The 22,363-nt window shown below is 30.8% G+C and overlaps 1 protein-coding gene across 1 annotated transcript in view; it reads left to right on the forward strand.

Annotated features, from left to right (window-relative positions):
- LOC114325876 (sodium channel protein Nach-like) overlaps positions 1 to 21,150 on the forward strand; it is a 101,851-nt gene extending 80,701 nt beyond the window's left edge. Inside the window, exons 4-7 of the mRNA XM_050660333.1 lie at positions 4,211 to 4,490; positions 9,945 to 10,007; positions 15,501 to 15,678; positions 21,033 to 21,150. Of these exons, the coding sequence (XP_050516290.1) occupies positions 4,211 to 4,490; positions 9,945 to 10,007; positions 15,501 to 15,678; positions 21,033 to 21,150 (639 nt within the window). The remainder of the gene's footprint in view (positions 1 to 4,210; positions 4,491 to 9,944; positions 10,008 to 15,500; positions 15,679 to 21,032) is intronic.
- Positions 21,151 to 22,363: the final 1,213 nt, after the last annotated feature.

Here is a 22,363-nt window from a genome sequence, read left to right on the forward strand (position 1 = left end):
TGAGTTTGAAACGTATTGACTAGCAGTATCTGATGGATCTAAGGTTAAGTATGATAACTGAAGCTATTACAGGAATTATTGAGCTTGAGAAACCGTTTTTCCCACAGGAAATAGATTTTATAATATGTATGAAGCCTATAACCTAAAAATTCGAATATTATCGGATATAAGGTATACACCGTTAGATTCGTCTTGAGTCCTTCCACAAACGCTAAGTTATTGGCGCAATTCGTAGGTTGAAATGTTGAGTAATTGTCGAAAAACCAAAATTTTCAAAGTTTAGTTTTTCAGTTTTTCGGCTATACTGAGCTGTGTGTATGTCTAATCCTGACGACTTAAACACCATTTGAAAGCTTAGGTCAACACTATTGATTTGATGTATTTGCAGTTCTCCTGCCTCGTCTTGGTCCGAATATATATACCCCCAAAATATATGCCGTTTTGTACTTACCAAGTCCTATAGCTGGCTTATGGGTGGTCAAAAGTCACAAACTACACCGGTTCTAAATCAGCCCTGACCCCCTCTTCAAACACAGAGAAAAAATATCAAATCTGTTTAACTTTCAAACACACATACATACATATCCACAAACATTTTCCCTTTTTTAAATAAAAATTGAGTCACATTTCTAAGCTCTATAACTTTTGAATGGTATAACCGATTTTCAAAATTAGACATGCATTGGAAAGGTAATGATCAGTTCTATTAGAAGCCGTAAAGGTTGGACTTAATTTTTAAAGTTTTTGGGAGTTTTGGGGACGAGAACGAAAAACAGACCCTAAATAGGAAGGGCCGTAAAATCTACACCCTTGGACCAAAATCGATGGTTAACATATAAATCGGTGAGTATTTTTCTGAACTTTAAGATGGGAGTTGGCCCAATTTTCAATTCAGTCAGATTTAGAAAATCGAAAATTTCGTGATTATATAGTGTCGCGTGTAGGGGGGTGTGGGTGTGCGCCACTGGCGAGAACTGCCGTTCTCTGGTAATATTCAAAATTAGACATGAGTTGGAGAGGTAATGATCAGTATTGTTAGAAGCCGCAAAGGTCGAACTTACATTTTCGAAGTTTTTGTGGAGTTTTGGGGACCAGAACGAAAAACAGACCCTAATTAGGAAGGGCCGTAAAATCGACAGCCTTGGACCAAAATGGATGGTTGACATATGAATGGGTAAGTCTTTTTCTGAACTTGAAGATGGGAGTTGGCACAATTTTCAATTCAGTCAGATTTAGAATATTGAAAATTTCGTGCATATAATAGTGTCGCGTATAGGGGGGTGTATTTCTGCGCCACTGGCGAGAACTGCCGTTCTCTGGTAATTTTTTCGATATAAAACTAACAGCTTCGATAACCACTAAATCGAAAACTATTAATTTTATCAAAAAAATGTATAATAAACATTTTTTGCTTATAATTAATATTTTTACCAGCATTTGCGGTCAAAATATAATAAAAAATTTTCACCCTCGAAATGAGATGGCAACCACCCCATGGTAAAAGCGTATTTCTGCATCATATAGATTTTTATCCTTGGACTATCCACTACTTATTGTCAAATTTTCAAGCAAATATATCCATTCTGTAAAAATTGCGAAGTGAAAAATTTCAGTTCCTGGACTAATTATAAATTTGGAGCTCTATAACTTCTGAACGGCTTACCTGATGTTGATCACTAAACATGAATTTGAAACGTATTGGCAATTAGTATCTGATGCATCCAAGATCGAGTGTGATAACTGAACGTATTACAGGAATTATTGAGCTTGAAGAACCGTTTTTCCCATAAGAAATAGATTTGATCATATTTATGAAGCCTATAACTTAAAAATTCGAATTTTCCCAGATATGAGGTATACACCGTTAGACGCGTCCTGAGTCCTTCTACAAACGCTCAGTTATTGGTGCAATTCGTAGGTTGAAATTTTGAGTAATTGTCGAAAAACCAAAATTTTCAAAGTTTAATTTTTCAGTTTTTTGGCTATAGTGAGCAGTGTGTATGTCTTATCTTGATCGCTTAGGCGCCATTTGAAAGCTTAACTCAACTCTATTAATTAGGTGTATTTGCGGTTTTCCTGTCTTTCCTTGAACCTAAGATATATACGCCCAAAAAATATGCTATTTTGTATCTACCCAGCCCTCTAGCTGGCTTAAGAAAAAAGTCAGAAGTCAAAAATTAGACCGGTTCTGAATCGGCCCTCACACCTTCTTGAAACACAGAAGAAAACATTCAGATCGGTGTAACTTTTCCACACACATACATACATACATACATACATACATATCCACAAACATTTTCCATTTTTTAAATAAAAATTGAGTCATATTTCTGAGCTCGATATCTTTTGAATGGTATAACCGATTTTCAAAATTTAACATGCGTTGGAAAGGTAATTATCTGTGCTATCAAGAGCCGTAAAGGTCGGGCTTAAATTTTTGAAATTTTTGGGAGTTTTGGGGACGAGAACGAAAAACAGGCTTTAAATGGGAAGGGCCGTAAAATCCACACCCTTGGACCAAAATTGATGGTTGACATATGAATGGACGAGTCTTTTCCTAAACTTTAAGATGGAATTTGTCCCAATTTTCAATTCAGTCAGGTTTAGAAAATCGAAAATTTCGTGTATATATAGTGTCGCATGTAGGGGTGTTGTGCGCCACTGGTGAGAACTGCCGTTCTCTGTGGATTATTGGTGCTACGCGCAGGACAGCGGATAGTTTGCTCTGATTGGGCATTCCAATGACCTTTGATAATGATTGATACATTTTAATTTTTATTACATTTCGATATAAATAAATAAATTTGTTTATTGCAAAATAAAAACACATACTCTATCCTTTGAAATAACACTTTTATTAGCAAAAACTTTCTTTGTTCATATATTTTAGCTTAAATAATAAAAGTTTATTATTTTTAAATATATGCAATTGTTTAAACAATATTTCACAAACAATAATAAAATTAGTTTGATTTTTATGGAATTAAAATATTAAAATACAACAAAATATAGAGTAAGAAAATAATATATTAGATAAAGATTGGAAGAAAATTTGGTGGAAATCAACTTGTGTGAATCGAACACCGCTGTTCTGCGCGTAGCACCAAAAATTATTGTTTATTTCAAAAAATTTTTGACGCCGTGGTAATTAATCGATTTTAATTTTGAAAATTGCAAATGAAAGGTACAGTACACTTCTATAAGCAAAAAAAAATTCAACTTGCTATCTGCTTTATTTTCAGTCCTGTAATATTTTGAAAAAATTAATTTTTTTTTGCGAAAGCTGGATTGCAAAATTTATTTTGCAAAATCTACTAAACCGATCTTAATGAAATTTACACTATTATTTTACTGTATCATATAGTTTTTTTGGGTGAAATATGAAGGTCCTAAGTGTAGTACAAATGGTTGAAAAACGTAAAATGCAAATACTTGTTTTTGTATGGCTTTTTCGCAATTTTTGCTATTTTGCAACTACGGTGACTATTTTTTAAATTTTAAACCCATTCTATATTGTAGGAAATTTAATTACGCAACTTTTATGTCAGTACAACTTTTCTCGAAAATGAACAGTTTTAAAGTTATAATCAAAAAACGAAGAAAATAATCGAATTTTTCCTTCCATTTTTGACATTTTGATTATTTAAGCAATGTTCCGGACCTTTTTGAGAGGGAGGATAACTCAAATATGATTATCTGATTCATTTTAAAGCAATTTCTGCAAAAAAATTTGAGTCACCTCTCATCGTCCATCTCAAAACAGATCCGCCCTGGACTATCAAACTTTATATTTAACATCAATCTGATTTATTTTAATGATATTTATATTTTATTAATAAATTAATATTTAGTTTAACTTTGACGGTTCTCTAAAAAAAAAACAACTTAAGCTTACGTTACGTATATTTTAGTGGCGTTAGGATCAAACTAATAATTTATTGAATAAGTTTAATATAACATACCTAATTTGTTTAAAATCTAAATAATAAAATTCATTTACTTCATTTTAACAATACTGTTTAAAAAAAATAATCAATAAATATAAATAATAAATAATAAGATAATAAAATTTTCCAGGAGTTATTGTCCCGGACAGGCAGCGTTTCTGTTTGACGTGTCGTTCTAGGCTTTTATAAGATTACATTTTTCTCTTAATGTGTATCTTTTTACCTCCACGTATCCAATTAAATTCATATTAATCTACTTTTAGATCAGAATAAGCAACCCCTATCAATACTCCGATTGGAATGCTATGAATATCCTCATCGCAACCAGAAGAGTTCACATAGTAGCCATTACACCACAATATACTGCAGCTTCGGAAGAGATTAGAGAGCTACCACTTAGTGAAAGACAGTGTTTGTATCCAGACGAAAAAGACCTCATTTATTTTAAGATTTATAATTTTCGTAGTTGCTTAGTGGAATGTAGAATGAATATTACAAGAGAAATATGTAAATGTACTCCACACAACTACTTGCCTGATAATGGTAAATAGTTTTTGAATTTCAAAACACGTACAGGGTGTTTTATTAATAATTGGAAATATTTTAACTGTAGATTGTTGGGCTCAAAATATTAAGGTTTAACCCAAATCACCTAGTCCGAAAATGCTTCCTAAGGGAGTTAGAGCTCTTTGTAGATGGCGTCTAGTAATTAGTTTTTTTAAAGACCTCCAGAACGCTTATATTTAGAAAAACGAATACTGGTACACCTATTTATCTTCCAGAGATAAATCGATTCCATAAATTGCGCATTTCTAGTACCAGTCAAAGGCGTGCATTTTGGGTTGGGCAACGGATATTTTATCGCATAACTTTTTTGTCTTTAACTTTTAATCCAATTAAAAGATGCGATACACCTACTATGTGACAAAAATTTACCACTGGATATCATAAAACTGATGGAAAACATATATGTAAGAAATATAGAAATTAAAGTCAATGGAATAATAACAGAACCCATATAAACAAACACAGTAATCAGGCAAGGAGATTCACTAGCCCCTTTACTGTTCAACACAGTGATTCCCAAAGTGGTTCAGGTGGACCCCCAGGGGTCCACGAGGGACTCAACGGGGTCTACATTGGCGTAAAATAAAAATGGGGGTTCACAAGTTGTAAGTGGAGGTCCATGAAAATTTTATAGTGATTTGGTATTTATTTAAATAAATTTCCATTTTTTTCGTAATATATCAATGGAAAAGTAATGTTTTAACAGTAGGGATACAAAAATGTCATTATAACGCATTATAATAAGTTATTTTGATTAAACATTTTATTATTGTGTAGAAAACGTTAAAATACCGTTTTTAATATTTTGCTCCATTCCCGAAAAACATCTCCTTCGATTTGACTAAAAATTTGCCCACAAATAGCCAAAACACAGGACTTTAAGTGGTTAAATTTTTTTTATAGTTTTACAATATAAAAAAAGCGCGTGGAATAATATCAGAGTCAAAAATATAGGCGTCTACATTAAGTACAATTAACTCGGAAAGTATCGACCATACGAAAAAAAATGGTTAAAAAAAATTGTAATAATTATTGTAAACACGATTTATTTGGAACAATTTCAGTTCCTAAAATTTTTGTCGAAAAATTGAAAATGGAGGAGATATTGAACAAAAACCACTGCTATCAAACCAATCAGGTATTATGCTCGCGCCTTTGCCGCATACGTACTACCTGAAATATTGATTTTAGCAAAAAATTAAAGGGATTAAAATTGTATAAAATTGAATTTTGGTCCATTTATGTATAGGTACGTTTTTGTTATAAAACTAATAATAAACGAGATAATTCAATAATTATGCTCTAATTGTCACTATTTCCTACCATTATTTCCTCCCAAAACTCGGAAAATATCGACAGCACAAAAAATTTATAATAAAAGAAATTACTTATCGGAAATCATATTTTCAACAATTTCAGTCCTTACACTTTTTGTCGGAAAGTTAAAAATGGCGGAGATATTGAGCAAAAACGGTTCTCCTTTAAAATCAAGATAGGGGTTAACGCAACGGCAGAATTCATTCTCGATTTTAAATTTACACTACTATTGACTCCCTAAAGCTTAGAAAAATAGAATCTTGCTTGGGTAGCTCGGCATGCAAGATCAAATGGTAACCCGACTGGACTGTATAATTTTTACTCTGATATTAGTGCATGTAACTTTTCTTGTATTGTAAAACTATACAAATTCTTTTAACAACTTAAAGTCCTGTGTTTTGACTATCTCTGGGCAAATTTTCAGCCAAATAGAATAACATGTACTTGGGAATGGAGATAAATGTAAAAAAACAGTAATCTACAAGTTGTCTACCCTAAAATTTGATCAAAAACATGTTTTAAATAAAGAAACTTGTTATAATATAGTATTTTTACTACAAAAGCGATATTACGTAGGTCAAAATTTTTGACGTAAGAGAACTGTCAAAATATTAGAATGTGACTTTTCATTATTGCCATATTTATTATAAACATGGCAATAATGAAAAGTCACATTCTAATGTTTTGACAGTTCTCTTACGTCAAAAATTTTGACCTACGTAATATCGCTTTTGTAGTAAAAATACTATACCTAATAATCACATTTTTGAGTCCCTTCTATTAAAACATTATTTTTTCCATTGATACTTTACGATAAAAAAATGCAAAGTTTAAATAAATTCCAAATCACAGTAAAATCGCTTGGAATGATATTTTGAGAAAAAAAAAAGAAGAAAAAGACGGTTCGACCTTCATTAACGTCTTATTTTTTCCACCCAAGTTCCCCCACCTCCAGGCAATTTTCTAGACCCGCCACTGACGTACACAGCTACGAAATACCACTTCTGTTGGGGGTCCACCGAAACCAGTAAATTTTTTAAAGTGGTCTACGAGAAAAAATAATTTGGGAACCTCTGGTTTAACATAATGTTGGATGCAATAATAAAACAAGTGAAGAAAAAAAGAGGGTACAAAATGGGCAATAGAGAGATAAAAATACTCTGTTACGCTGATGACACCGTGTTAGTAGCAGAGTTCGAGGACCACCTACAAAGATTATGCACGAGTAGATTTGAAAATTTCTGATAATTTGAAAAAAGTTTTCAAAAATAACCTATTTTGGAAAACGAAAACTGGTACGTTTATTTATCTTCCAGAGATGAATCGGTCATATAGGTCCGTTTTGGGTAGGTCAACGGATAATTTATCGCATTATTTTTGTGTCTTTAATGTTTAAGCATTTTGCACTTTAAATTATTAAATCATGGGGTATTCTAGTACTAAAAGTTACTCTTGTTTTAAGTCGGTAAAATTCACCGTTTTTTAAATCTTTTTCAAATTTTGTTCAATGTCAAAACACGAAAAATTTCAAATGGATTTTTCTAGAAAACGGTTTATCCTACCGACTTAATACACCTGGGCGCATCTGTAAAAATATTAGTACATTTGGACGTTGAGAGGTGACTCAAATTTTTTTGCAGAAATTGCTTGAAAATAAATCAAATATTAATATTTCAGTTATCCTCCCTCTCAAAAAGGTCCGGAACATTGTTTAAATAATCAAAATGTCAAAAAATTAAGGAAAAATTCGATTTTTTTCTTGGTTTTTTGATTATAACTTTAAAAGTGTTCATTTTCGAGAAAAGTTGTACTTATGCAAAAAGTTGCATAATTAAATTTCCTACAATATAAAATTAGTTAAAAATTAAAAAATAGTCACCCTTGTTGCAAAATAGCAATAATTGCGAAAAAAAAAACATACAAAAATAAGTATTCGCATTTTACGTTTTTCAACCATTTATGCTACACGTGGGACCTTTATATTTCACTCAGAAAAACTTTATGATACAGTAAAATAACACTGTAAATTTCATTAAGGTCGGTTCAATAGATTTTGCAAAATAAATTTTGCAATCCAGCTTTCGCAAAAAAAATTCATTTTTTCAAAATGTTACAGGACTGAAAATAAAGCAGATAGTAAGTTGAAATTTTTTTGCGTATAGAAGTGTACTGTACCTTTCATTTGCAATTTTGCAAAATTAAAATCGATTAACACCACGGCGTCAGGAATTTTTTTAAATAAACATTAATTATTGGTGCTACGCGCAGGACAGCGGATAGTTTGCTCTGATTGGGCATTCCATTGACTTTTGATAATGATTGATACATTTTAATTTTTATTACATTTCGATATAAATAAATAAATTTGTTTATTGCAAAATAAAAACACATACTCTATCCTTTGAAATAAAACTTTTATTAGCAAAAACTTTCTTTGTTCATATATTTTAACTTGAGAATAAAAGTGTATTATTTTTAAAACATATGCAATTGTTTAAACAATATCTCACAAACAATAATAAAATTAGTTTGATTTTTGTGGAATTAAAATATTAAAATATAACAAAATATAGAGTAAGAAAATAATATATTAGATAAAGATTGGAAGAAATTTTGGTGAAAATCAACTTGTGTGGATCGAACACCGCTGTCCTGCGCGTAGCACCAAAAATTAATGTTTATTTAAAAAATTTCCTGACGCAGTGGTAATTAATCAATTTTAATTTTGCAAATTACAAATGAAAGGTACAGTACACTTCTATAAGCAAAAAAAAAATTCAACTTGCTATCTGCTTTATTTTCAGTCCTGTAGCATTTTGAAAAAATAAATTTTTTTTGCGAAAGCTGGATTGCAAAATTTATTTTGCAAAATCTGTTCAACCAATCTTAATTAAATTTACAGTATTGTTTTACTGTATCATAAAGTTTTTCTGAGTGAAATATGAAGGTCCTAAGTGTAGCATAAATGGTTGAAAAACGTAAAATGCGAATACTTGTTTTTGTATGGTTTTTTCGCAATTATTGCTATTTTGCAACTAGGATGAGTATTTTTTAAATTTATAACCAATTCTATATTGTATCAAATTTATTTACGCTACTTTTACGTCAATACAACTTTTCTCGGAAATGAAAACTTTTAAAGTTATAATCAAAAAACGAAGAAAAAAATCGAATTTTTCCTTCATTTTTTGACATTTTGATTATTTAAACAATGTTCCGGACCTTTTTGAGAGGGAGAATAACTCAAATATTATTATTTGATTTATTTTCAAGCAATTTCTGCAAAAAATTTTGAGTCACCTCTCAACGTCCATCTCAAAACAGATGCGCCCTGGACTATAAGGCAAAAGAGTAACTTTTAATACTAGAATACCTCACAATTTAATAATCCAGTGTCACAAATGCTTAAGAGACAAACAAGTTATACGATAAAATAACCGTTGCCCTACCTAAACCGTTGCCTAAAACAGGTACGTACTAGAAATTCGCAATTGATGGAAGCGATTTATCTCTGAAAGATAAATAGATGTACTTGTTTTCGTTTTATTTTTAATAGAAGCGTTCTGGAGGTATTAAAATAAGTCAAAACGGCAAACAGGTGTATGTTTTCAAAAAAACTTTTGATAGTGTGTAAAAAGTCAAAACGGCAAACAGGTGTATGTTTTCAAAAAAACTTTTGATAGTGTGTAAAAAATTTTTACACACTATCAAAAGTTTTTTTGAAAACATACACCTGTTTGCCGTTTTGACTTTTTACACACTATCAAAAGTTTTTTTGAAAACATACACCTGTTTGCCGTTTTGACCTATTTAGAAGTGTGTACAAGTCTTGCAGTCTTTTCCAATGTATTAAAATAAAACTAATTAAAATACGCCATGTTCAAAAAGCTCTAGCTCCCTTAGGTGATTAGGCTTCTTCTTTTGCCCATTTCTATCCAGCTTTGGACATAGGCCTTCCCCAAATATTTCCATTTCTGTCTGTCCTTGATTATGCTCCCATTTTAAAACTAGGTGATTTGAGTTAAATCCTTAATATTTTGAGTCAAGGAATATGCAGTTAAAATAATTCCAACTATTAATGAAACCCCATGTAAACTGATTATTATTTTTTAGGAAGAGATCCTAGTGTCAAGGTTTGCAATCTACTGGACATACCATGTTTAGCAAAAATAAATGGTTTGTATTAATTTTTTATATCACAAGTTAGAACTAAAATATATACAGTATGGTGCAAATGAAAGGAATAAATTCGATATTTCGTAAACCGACGACTTTAAGGAAAAATCCCGAAACAGGTCCATTTTTATTTTTAAATTATGATATTTTGGTATATATGGTATACTAGTGACGTCATCCATCTGAGCGTGATGACGTAATCTATGATTTTTTTAAATGGGAATAGGGGTCTTGTGCTAAGTCATTCGAAATATTATTCCGTTCTGTATTCAATAATAAAAACATTTACATAATTATAAATATAAATATAATAAAACTGAGATTTTTTGTGTTGAAAGTTCTTACTGGTACATCCTTAATCTGCGACTTTTTCAATTAATAAGACAGCAGACGACGAATATAGAAAGCGAAAAGGAAACGATCACATTCCGCTTTCATTCGTCTAGGAAAAACGGACAGCAGAGGAACTTTTAGTTCTCAAATCCGAGTAAAGGAAATAAAAATAATAAATGATGGTTTTGCTTGTTTTCGATTCAGAGGGTTGCACACCAGCTAGACAGGCTCTGTTTCTACCATTTCAGGCGTCCTCAGTAGCTTTCGTTAGTGTGCCTACCTCTGGACCGAAAAACAGCTCTACCATCATTTTAAAGGGAATCTTAAAAATAATTCAAATTTCCCATCAGACGCGATACAGCTACTAATACTATTTACCATTTTAATTCTTATTAAATTGGTGTATTCTGCATCTGAGATTCTTCAATTTGTTAGTAGATGTCGCTGTATCGCGTCTGATGGGAAATTTGAATTATTTTTCAGATTCCCTTTAAAATGATGGTAGAGCTGTTTTTCGGTCCAGAGGTAGGCACACTAACGAAAGCTACTGAGGACGCCTGAAATGGTAGAAACAGAGCCTGTCTAGCTGGTGTGCAACCCTCTGAATCGAAAACAAGCAAAACCATCATTTATTATTTTTATATCCTTTACTCGGATTTGAGTACTGAAAGTTCCTCTGCTGTCCGCTTTTCCTAGACGAATGAAAGCGGAATGTGATCGTTTCCCTTTCGTTTTCTATATTCGTCGTCTGCTGTCTTATTAATTGAAAAAGTCGCAGATTAAGGATGTACCAGTAAGAACTTTTAACACGAAAAATCTCAGTTTTAAAATACTATTTACCATTTTAATTCTTATTAAATTGGTGGATTCTGGATTTTTGCATTAAGTTGCCGGTTTACGAAATACCGAATTTAATCCTTTCATTTGCACCATACTGTATATCAATACATGTTTGACTACAAAGAAGAGAATACCTACAAGATAATAAATTACAAATATTCGACATGGCGAAATTCGGAGAATATCAAAATAATTATAAGGAAACCATTCAGGAAAAACTGACTGGGATAGATACAGAACAAACATATATACAGGGTGTTTCATTGGAAAACGGAAATACTTGAATGGTGAATAGAGGTCCTGAGGCAGTTCTAGATATACTACATTTATGACCCCACCGATTTTTATAAATGAGTAATAGTGTGTTTTATCGATAGTGTTCATTTCTTTCTGGATCCATAACTATAGAACCACCTTGTAAATTTTTTGATATTTAAAAATATATATATAATAATAAATAAAAGAATATAAAGCTATTGTGACCTTGAAATAGCACCCTGTATATTGAGATTTTTAAAATCCGTTTGCATATTTGAAAAGATCACAAAAATAAGTTTATTGTTTTGCTTCAATTTTTTGGTCAGGCAATTTAATGACATTAATTTTGAAATTATCTTTTGAAAAAATGACTTTCATTTGCACCATACTGTATATTGTAGCTTATGCTAGTATTGTATACTATAATAAAAACTCAAATACCTGGCTATTGAGATGTTGTGAAAAAATACATATACAAGTAAACCATTAGAAGAATTTTTCTAGAAAAATATTTGTTTAATTTTGTATTTTGAGAACGGCTTCCAAAAAGAAAATCAAAACATCAAATATATTCTATCTTTTAATTAAAATTGTAGATTATTTCCATTAAAATCCCCCCGTAGCTAGTAAAAAATTCTACAAAAAATAGTTCTATAACTACATTTGAGAGAAAAAAATCGACTAACTTGATGAATTATAGACGTCAGATATCTCAAATTTCCTAAACCTGTTGTCCGATTTGAGTGATATTTTTAGTTTGTTATAGCCTTATTATAATTATTTAAGAAAATCGATGTAATAATATTATTGCTGGGCAGGTAAATGTCATTTTATACCGGGTATAATAATCAAACTGTTTTTTCCCTAAAGTTTGGAACATCCTGTGGAATATTCCAGCATATATAAAATATTTAAATGAATATTTTATTCATAGGAGATTCTGATCAATAGAAAATTACAGAAATATTTTGAGAATATTCCGTCGTCAAGCACTACGTCACGATGGTCTTCGTTACTACGCAAAAATGAACATTCAGTGACATTAGTAACAATTAATGTTTTACAACTTGTCACAGAAAACACCAAGAAGCAGGTTTAGCAAATATTCAGATGAAGATATCAATAAAATATTAATTAAAATAATTTAAAAAGACAGTTTTATTCATGAAATAATCTCAGCGAATTACAGTCGATCTCTAAAATTGTTATCGATTTGTTGCCCTCGTGACCCTTTGACATAATTTCCCCACTCGGGAAACAAATCGATAATTTTAGAGCTCTAGTGCAATTACTACTGAAAACTTAATTGTAGCCTTAGACTTCCTTTACTATTTGTTTTTTTATTCATTCGCTTATGTTAGATAATAAAAGAGATATGTACTTTTATATTACAACTGAGGTATGCTTTTTGGTCTTGATGGATATCATTCCAAATCTCGAAAGCTACTGTTTCTACCTCCTGTAACACTGTCCTAGTCTTCTGCCAATTATGTACCAAAAATGTTCCATCGGGTTAAGATCTAGACGATGCGATGGCCAATTCAAAATCCGAAGATTTACCTGCTGTAAATATTCGGTTACAGTTCGTGAACGTAAAATACCAATATAAGGAGCCGAGAGCATGGTAGCTAAGTCCTTCGCTTTGTAAGATCATTGCTTGAACACACTCGTAGTGGGTCAAATTCCTTGTGGCGCGTTCTATTTCCACCATACAACAAAAAAATACAGACTAAATTGAAACTTAAAATAATGTTCTTCTTCTTTAAGTGCTCTCTCCGCGGCGGAGGTCGGCAATCATCATAGCTATTCGTATTTTAGAGACGGCTGCTCTAAAAAGTTCATTTAATGTACATTAAAATAATACAAAATACAAACTTAAATAATAAATCTATTAATTTTCACAACATACCTCTTTTGGATTGTTAACAATTTGACATCCATTAAATTGTTAATTTCTCATAGCCTACTTTAGGCGTGTTTATTAAACTAAGCAGAAAATGAGGATGTTGTTCTGAAGCTATTTCCTTGTGGCATTTTTATGATTAACTATTTAGATGGTAAATAAACCACAATTAAATTAAAAAAATACTCGTAATTTTATTAACGTTTCGACGCCCAAATCGGGTGCCGTTGTCAAAAAACAAAATACTACTAAATTAAACAAAAATGTTGTTGCTAAGTAAAAAAATTCTTCTAAACATTTATTTAATCTGACTCATTTATACTGGCCAATCAGACGTATATTATATATTTTAAAGTAGAAAACTTTAAAATGATATCGCCAATATTTATGAGTCGCTTTCCTGAGACGACTTTACTAAAAGATAGTTCATTCGATTACATGAAATCAATCCCAACTCAAGAATATTCGTCAAAAAAAATCAAAGCATGTGATCTGTCTTTAAAAAGACAACCAAATGCAGCGATGACAGTAAAATTCTTGCGTTAGAGATTCCATAGTAAATCACGAGGGAAAACCAGGAAAAAACCTCGTGATACTATCCCGACATCGTAAGTATTTGGTCTTACATTTAATTTAATTTCAAAAACTAATACCAAATTCTGACTTTAATATGTTTATATTATAAATAATATTAATAATACATAGATATACAATAAGTAATACTAAAATATAAAATATGTACTAACTCGATATGTTATTGACTTACTAATCGTGATATTTTCTTTCTATTGACTTTCTCTTTCAGTATGGGTAACCACATCCTACTGCATTCTACCGAGGAATTTGCGACACAATTGGTTTCATTTAGCATAATTAAAGCCGCTTCTTCGATTTTTCTCTTTTTACTATCTGATTCTTTCAGGACTATACTTGAATCTCTCCACTGAACTCTATGTTTTAATATAAGACTGATGTTCACTTATTCTAACGTTTAATGGTCTTGATGTTTCACCTAAATATAATTGTTCGCATTCACAAGGTATTTCATAAATGCAATTCTTTGTTCTTTCTTGTTCATTGATAGGTTTAGTTTTAGACAAAATAGATCTCAATGTGTTTGTTGTTTTGAATGTTGCTAAAATGTTGAATTTATTTCCTTTTGTTTTAAGTTTCTCGGATAGTCCTTTTATATATGGTATTGATAGTTTCCTCGTATTATTTCTTGTGAATGTTGTAGGATCCCGTTCTAAGTTGTTCTGTTCCATTCGGTTAAATCTTGACAGTTCCTTATTTATAAACGAAAAAGGATATTCTTGAGTTGGGATTGATTTCATGTAATCGAATGAACTATCTTTTAGTAAAGTCGTCCCAGGAACGCAACTCATAAATATTGGCGATATCATTTTAAAGTCTTATACTTTAAAATGTATAATATACGTCTGAAATGCCAACATAAATGAGTCAGATTAAATAAATTATTAGAAGAATTTTTTTACTTAGCAACAACATTTTTGTGTAATTTAGTAGTATTTTGTATTTTGAAAACGGCACCCGATTTGGGCGTCGAAACGTTAATAAAATTATTTTTTCAATTTAATTGTGGCTTATTTCCCATCTAAGTAGTTAATCAGAAAATTAGGATTTATTGGTAAAAAATATGGCTAGATGTTAACGTAACTAACTTTTTTATTATTCAACATAAACAAATGAATCAAAAAAGAAAATGTTAATAAAGCCTAAGACCAGAATTATTGAGTTTCAATTTCAATATTTTATATATGCTAGAATATTCCACAGTGTGTTCCGAACTTTAAGGAAAAACATAGTATGATTGTTACATTCGATATTAAATGACATTAACTTGCTTAACAACATTATTATTACAGCGATCTTGTTAGAATATAAAGAATAAGGCTATTATAGAATACTAAAAAAATCACTTAAATCGGTTTAGGAAATTCGAGACATCCAACGTGTATAATTCATCGAGTGAGTCGATTTTTTTTCTCTCAAGTGAAATAGGAACTAGTTGACCCAATAATATAAATGAATAATCTCATAATATAAAATTATACTATAAAAATTTCATATAAAAAAATATTTTTGTCTAAATCTCATTTGATACTACCAAAATATTGAATTCTGACTTTCTTCCGTAGGTAAAATTAGGAGTTCTGTACCAGGGTTAAATGGAAAAGAAATATTGGGATCGATGTCAGAAAAGTATTATAAAGATCAATGTGGCTGCTACCCGGATTGTACATTGACCCTCTATCAAGCGCAAGATAGTTCTTATACGCTACTTCGTAATAACTCCCTTTATTCTCCATATTTATAGTAGGTATTTGTAAAAAACTTCGTCTAATTTATTAAATATTGTTATTTGTTCTTTTATTTTGTCTTATGGTCTTTAATGTGGTGCTTGTTTAAGAAAGTTTTTTCGAAATCCGTATATTATAAATCAATAGTTCTTCAGCCAATTGGCATATTGTATACCTTCTATTCATTCATGATATCCATTCCAGAATTCCGGAACCCTGTATCAGCTTGTATAGTAGTAGTAACTTATTTTGTAGGATAGCTTTAAAGGCAGCGAAATTTGATCACTTCTTGTTAAAAAAAATTTTACTACAATCGTTTTAGTAAGATAACGACTTTAGTTGGGGTTCAAATTGTTAATAGAGTGTAGAGTGCTGTTTTGCATTCAGAGTACAAACATTTTATTCAACATGGTGTTATAAAAATAGAAGGGTTCCTGTAAGGTTTAAATGTAAATAAAAATGGTCAATGGGATATGTCCTGCTTTAACAGTATATACAGTGCGTCCATAAAGTAAAGCATAAATTCATTATTTCGTAAACCGGCGACTTTAAAGAAAAATCCCGAAACAGGTCGATTTTTATTTTTAATTTCCAATTTTTTGGCATATATATCATACTAGTGACGTCATCCATCTGGGCGTGATGACGTAATCGATGATTTTTTTAAATGAGAATAGGGGTCATGTGATAGCTCATTTGAAAGTGTATTCAATTCTCTATTCCCTAATATAAACATTAACATAATTATTTATACAAGGTGTTCAATAAACATTTTTTTAATTAAAATAATTGAGACAAAGAAGAATGTATGTAATTTATCTAATTCAAAATACGTTTTAATGTTGTCAGAAAACAGGAAAAAAATGTTTATTTGACAAATAAATATTGTTTTCGCTTAAATTCAATATTAAAGCTGCCACCCACCTGCCTCTTGCCAGTTTGAACATTTCGTTTAAGCGAAATTCAATGTTTATTTGTCAATTAAAATTTTGTTCTGTTTTATGGCAGTAGTAAAACGCATTTTGAATTAAATAAATTACATACATTCTTCTTTCTGTCTCAATTATTTTAATTAAAAAAATGTTTTTTTGCTCACCCTGTATAAATAATTATGTTTATGTTTACATTAGTGAATAGAGAATTGAATACCCTTTCAAATGAGCCATCACATGATCCATATTCTCATTTAAAAAAATCATCGAATACGTCATCACGCCCAGATGGATGATGTCACTAGTATGATATATATGCCAAAAAATCGGAAATTAAAAATAAAATCGACCTATTTCGGGATTTTTCCTTAAAGTCGCCGTTTTACGAAATAATGAATTTTTGCGTTACTTTATGGACGCACTGTAGTAAAGTAAAAATACAATTGTTGAGTACATGTTTAGTTACCAGAAAAAAACCAGCGGCCGGACTACTGCCCTCCTAAATCCTTGGTTTCCTAGAAAGCGGCACCGACAAACTGCGACCGTAACACTGCGATGAATGACGTCATAAAAACTGTACCACGCAAGTTTACACATTTCATTGCCGCAGTGAAGAACCTTGAATTTTTCACCCTAATCTGAAGTCATTCATCGCAGTGTTACGGTCGCATTTTGTCGGTGCCGCTTTCGAGGAAACCAAAGCTTTAGGAAAACCACCGCATCTGCAGTATTTATCAAAATGAGTAAATGAACTTCAAAGAATCTGCAACTTTTAAAAGGTGCTAAAATTGTTACAACAATGCGGTTAGAAAACGATTTTATTTTATATCAATAAGTCTGTAATAAACTGTGTTTAAAAAAAGGAGCAGTAGTTTTTTATCCTAATTTTATGCCTATTATGGCAGATACCTACTATGAAAAAATTGTAAGTAATATTAGGAATTGCTAAGTAAAGCTACAGCATCTACGGATGTTATGTATATGCGGTGTTTTTTCTCAACATAATGTTATATTATAGAAAATATAATTAAACAGCAAAATGAGTTTTTGAATAATTTATTAAATCTACATATTTAATAAAAAAAAACCACATTTATTAGACCAAATTAACCCTAACAAACAATATTTAATACCAAAGGAAAAAAAAAAGTAAATATACAAAGAAATTATCTTATTACTTCTTATCTTCCTCAAGGTTTTGCCAAAATTGTAATCTACCTAAAGAAATTATGGTTTTGAGATTTTTAATAAGAGTTTCTTTTTTATTTTTTGATGCCCTACATGGAGATGTAAATGCCTGAGTGCTGGGAAGTTTTTTATTTAAAACTTTATTTTGAAGAAAATTCATTTCAGACATACTATCGGATTTATTTGTTAACTTGTGCTTTAGAGAAAATGATCTCTTGTTGACAACAATTTCTGTTATTTTCGCCAAGTAAGGTCAAGGGTTTATTTTTTTAATTTTTGCTTGTGACGCGAAATCTTGCCACTTAATTTTTTTTACCTAATGTACCTACAAAAAACTAGAAAGAAGTATTTAAGCTAATTTTTTTTAATCTCAACTGCTTACCCTACTTACTTTTCAACGTTAAAGATTTTACGTTATTTATTAATCATCTACATAATAAATTTCTTAATTTCCCATCTAAATAGTTAATTATTTCTTAATCAATTTTGCAGACACAAACTAACACAACCGCATCATCATACACGAGTTAAGAACAAACTAAATAAATTGATAAATCGCGCCAATTGCGTAGAAAAAACACCGCCATTGGGTATTGATTAGAATAAACACAGTAACTGCAAGTCCCGACAAGTATATGCGGGGTTTTACCTAAGTAATGTTGTAGTTGCGGGGTTCTTCCTTAGTTCCACGCATGTTTTTGTAGATGCTAGGTTTAGTATTACTTTCAGAATATATCGTTGGGGCTGTAAATACTGTACTTTTCTTAAATAATTATGTAATATAAACCCTCCAGATCTAATTTTCGCGCCTAACTCAATTTTCATAATTTTTTCATATGCGGTGTTTTTCCTAAGGACGGCAGTATAGCTTAACCCCGGTTAGTTAACCGGGGTTTAATCGGGACCTCTTTTGGGTCCCTTGAGTTGTAATAAATGCAATTATAATTATTATTATACTTATTTATAATTATAATAATAATTGTAATAGCATTTATTACAACGCAAAATACCCTAATAGACCAGGGCGCATCTGTAAAAATATTAGTACATTTGGACGTTGAGAGGTGACTCAATTTTTTTTGCAGAAATTGCTTGTAAATAACTCAAATAATAATATTTGAGTTATCCTCCCTCTCAAAAAGGTCCGGAAGATTGTTTAAATAATCAAAATGTCAAAAAATGAGAGAAAAATTCGATTTTTTTCTTGGTTTTTTGATATAACTTTAAAAGTATTCCTTTTCGAGAAAAGTTGTACTGACATAAAAGTTGCGTAATTAAATTTCCTACAATATAGAATTGGTTAAAAATTTAAAAAAATATTCACCCTTGCAAGGGTTTGTTGCAACAAGGGTTTGTTGCAACAAGTGTTTATTGTTTAACAAGGCCTTGTTGCAAAATAACAATATTTGCAAAAAAACCATTCAAATACAAGTATTCGCATTTTACGTTTTTCAACCATTTATGCTACATTTAGGACCTTCATATTTCACCCAAAAAACTTTATGATACAGTAAACCAATAATATAAATTTCATTAAGATCGGTTCAATAGATTTTGCAAAATAAATTTTGCAATCCAGCTTTCGCAAAAAAAATTCATTTTTTCAAAATGTTACAGGACTGAAAATAAAGCAGATAACAAGTTGAAATCTTTTTTGCTTATAGAAGTGTACTGTACCTTTTATTTGCAATTTGCAAAACTAAAATCGATTAACCACTACGGCGTCACAAATTTTTTTAAATAAACATTAATTATTGGTGCTACGCGCAGGACAGCGGATAGTTTGCTCTGATTGGGCATTCCAATGATCTTTGATAATGATTGATACATTTTAATTTTTATTACATTTCGATATAAATAAATAAATTTGTTTATTGCAAAATAAAAACACATACTGTATCCTTTGAAATAACACTTTTTTAGCTTTTTAGCTAGAAAAAACTTTCTTTGTTCATATATTTTAACTTAGAGAATAAAAGTTTATTATTTTTAAACATATGCAATTGTTTAAACAATATTTCACAAGCAATAATAAAATTACTTTGATTTTTGTGGAATTAAAATATTAAAATACAACAAAATATAGAGTAAGAAAATAATATATTAGATAAAGATTCGAAGAAATTTTGGTGGAAGTCAACTTGTGTGATTCGAACACCGCTGTCCTGAGCGTAGCACCAAAAATTAATGTTTATTTAAAAAATTTCCTGACGCCGTAGTAATTAATCGATTTTAATTTTGAAAATTGCAAATAAAAGGTCTATAAACAAAAAAAAATTCAACTTGCTATCTGCTTTATTTTCAGTCCTGCAACATTTAAAAAAAAATGAATTTGTTTTACGAAAGCTGGATTGCAAAATTTATTTTGCAAAATCTATTAAACCGATCTTAATGAAATGTACAGTCTTGTTTTACTATATCATAAAGTTTTTCTGGGTAAAATATGAAGGTCCCAAGTGTAGCATAAATTGTTGAAAAACGTAAAATGCGAATACTTGTTTTTGTATGGTTTTTTTCGCAATTATTGCTATTTTTCAACAAGGGTAACTATTTTTAAAAATTTTAGCCAATTCTATATTGTAGAAAATTTAATTACGCAACGTTTATGTCAGTACAACTTTTATCAGAAATGAATAGTTTTAAAGTTATAATCAAAAAATTAATAAAAAAATCGAATTTTTCCATCATATTTTGACATTTTGATTATTTAAACAATGTTCCAGACCATTTTGAATGGGAGGATAACTCAAATATTATTATTTAAGATATTTTCAAGCAGTTTCTGCAAAAAAATTTGAGTCACCTCTCAACGTCCATCTCAAAACAGATGAGCCCTAAACTATAAAGTGTTCCCGATTAACTAACCGAGGTTTAATCGAGACATACAGTACCGGCCCTAAATCTTGCAGTTATGTAAGATACGATTGACTGGTTACAGAGTCTGCAGCTTAAGTTTTTAAAACATAAATCTATTATGTGCAGGTGTCCTTTGTCTGGCATATTAGAAAACCTGTTGTGATTATTAGCTGATCTTTCCTGTTATAAACTACTTTCCAGAGAACTAAGAGAGATACGAAATAAATTTATAGAAGCTCAGGCGAACATCAAATATAGACCAGAGGTCTCAGACAATGAGATTCGTTATCCATAGTGCTTTTTAATTTGATACTGGAAAGTATTGCCACAGAAAGACAGCGTAACAAAGAAACAAACAAAAAAACTCAATAACTCAATAATCTTTATTTTACAGTAATGGAATTGGCATCAAAGACCATAGTTTAATGAAAATATATTTTGGCAATTCAGCCGGCGTTAAAAGTAGAAGACAGCGAACTTACACTTGGTATAATTTATTAGGTAGGTTATAACAAAATATGTTACGAGAAATTAGAGTAAATATATCTAATAATTAAGAATATTAGTTATATCCTCATTGGTACTCCAGCACTATAAGCGAATCTCGAACTTCCTAAGTCTATTTCTCTAGTCAGCCTACCCATTCCCAACTGCTTCAGTTTACACCACCTATTTTTCTTCATGCATCTTCGTCTAGACACTATCCTTCTTCCTAATTTTGGTGTTCCTTTTCGTCTAGATCCCCCAGGCTATGACCTATGACATACGAATTCGTCTAGGAAATGATTTTGCTAAATTTCCTACCCATGTTAGTATTCCTATTTTTATGAGAGATGCCACTCTTTTACTACCAGATATCTGTTGGTATTTGTGGTATATCGTATACTTGTACCTTCTCCTCCAAATATGGCTTTTAAAGATGCCAAAAATATTCGTTTTAGGTTTAGGATCCATTGTTTAAATAATACGAGCAGGAGATTTTGGTATACCTTGGAAATGGTTCATATTTACAACCACATCTTGACACTGATCGTATAAAAGTTTTGCATGTTGTTATTTTTATTTTCTGGTTTACGTCTCTACTTTTTACGTATCTAATCAGCCCAAAAGATCACTCTGTAAGAATTATCCTCAGTTTGGTTTGGTCCGTTACCGAGTTCTTATTGGTCATCAAGTCATCACTGTCATCAGAGTATAAGAATGTGTGGTGCATCACTTTTAAGTTACAGTTTTGATGACCAATATTTCTTGTTTTATTATATTATTGTATCTTTATGCCATTTTGATTTTTTCTCATTTGTTTGCAGACCCATATTATTATTTATTTTGCTCAACAGGCCATGTAGGCCCTGGGCGTGAAAAACACAATTACATTTCTTTACTATACATACCTACAATATACAATATTAATTTGTCTATTAAAAAATACATCATATAAATATATACATATATATAGCTCTCATTTTACAATTCATGGCACATTGTTCTGTTACAATTTCTCTTGCCCTCTTCTTACCACTCCTCTCCATTCTCTTCTGTCTAATACCTTGTTTCTCCACTTATCTATTTTTAATTCTCGTAAATCTGCTTGGACGCTGTCAAACCATCTTTTACGGGGTCTTCCTTTCCTTTTTTCCCTACTGGTTTCCTGTTCAATATCATCCTGGTCATTCTATGGTTTTCCAATATTTGCACATGTCCCAGCCATCTTATTCAATGCGCCTT

This window comes from Diabrotica virgifera, chromosome 1 (genome assembly GCF_917563875.1).
Source record: "Diabrotica virgifera virgifera chromosome 1, PGI_DIABVI_V3a".
In the NCBI taxonomy this organism is placed as follows: domain Eukaryota; kingdom Metazoa; phylum Arthropoda; class Insecta; order Coleoptera; family Chrysomelidae; genus Diabrotica; species Diabrotica virgifera.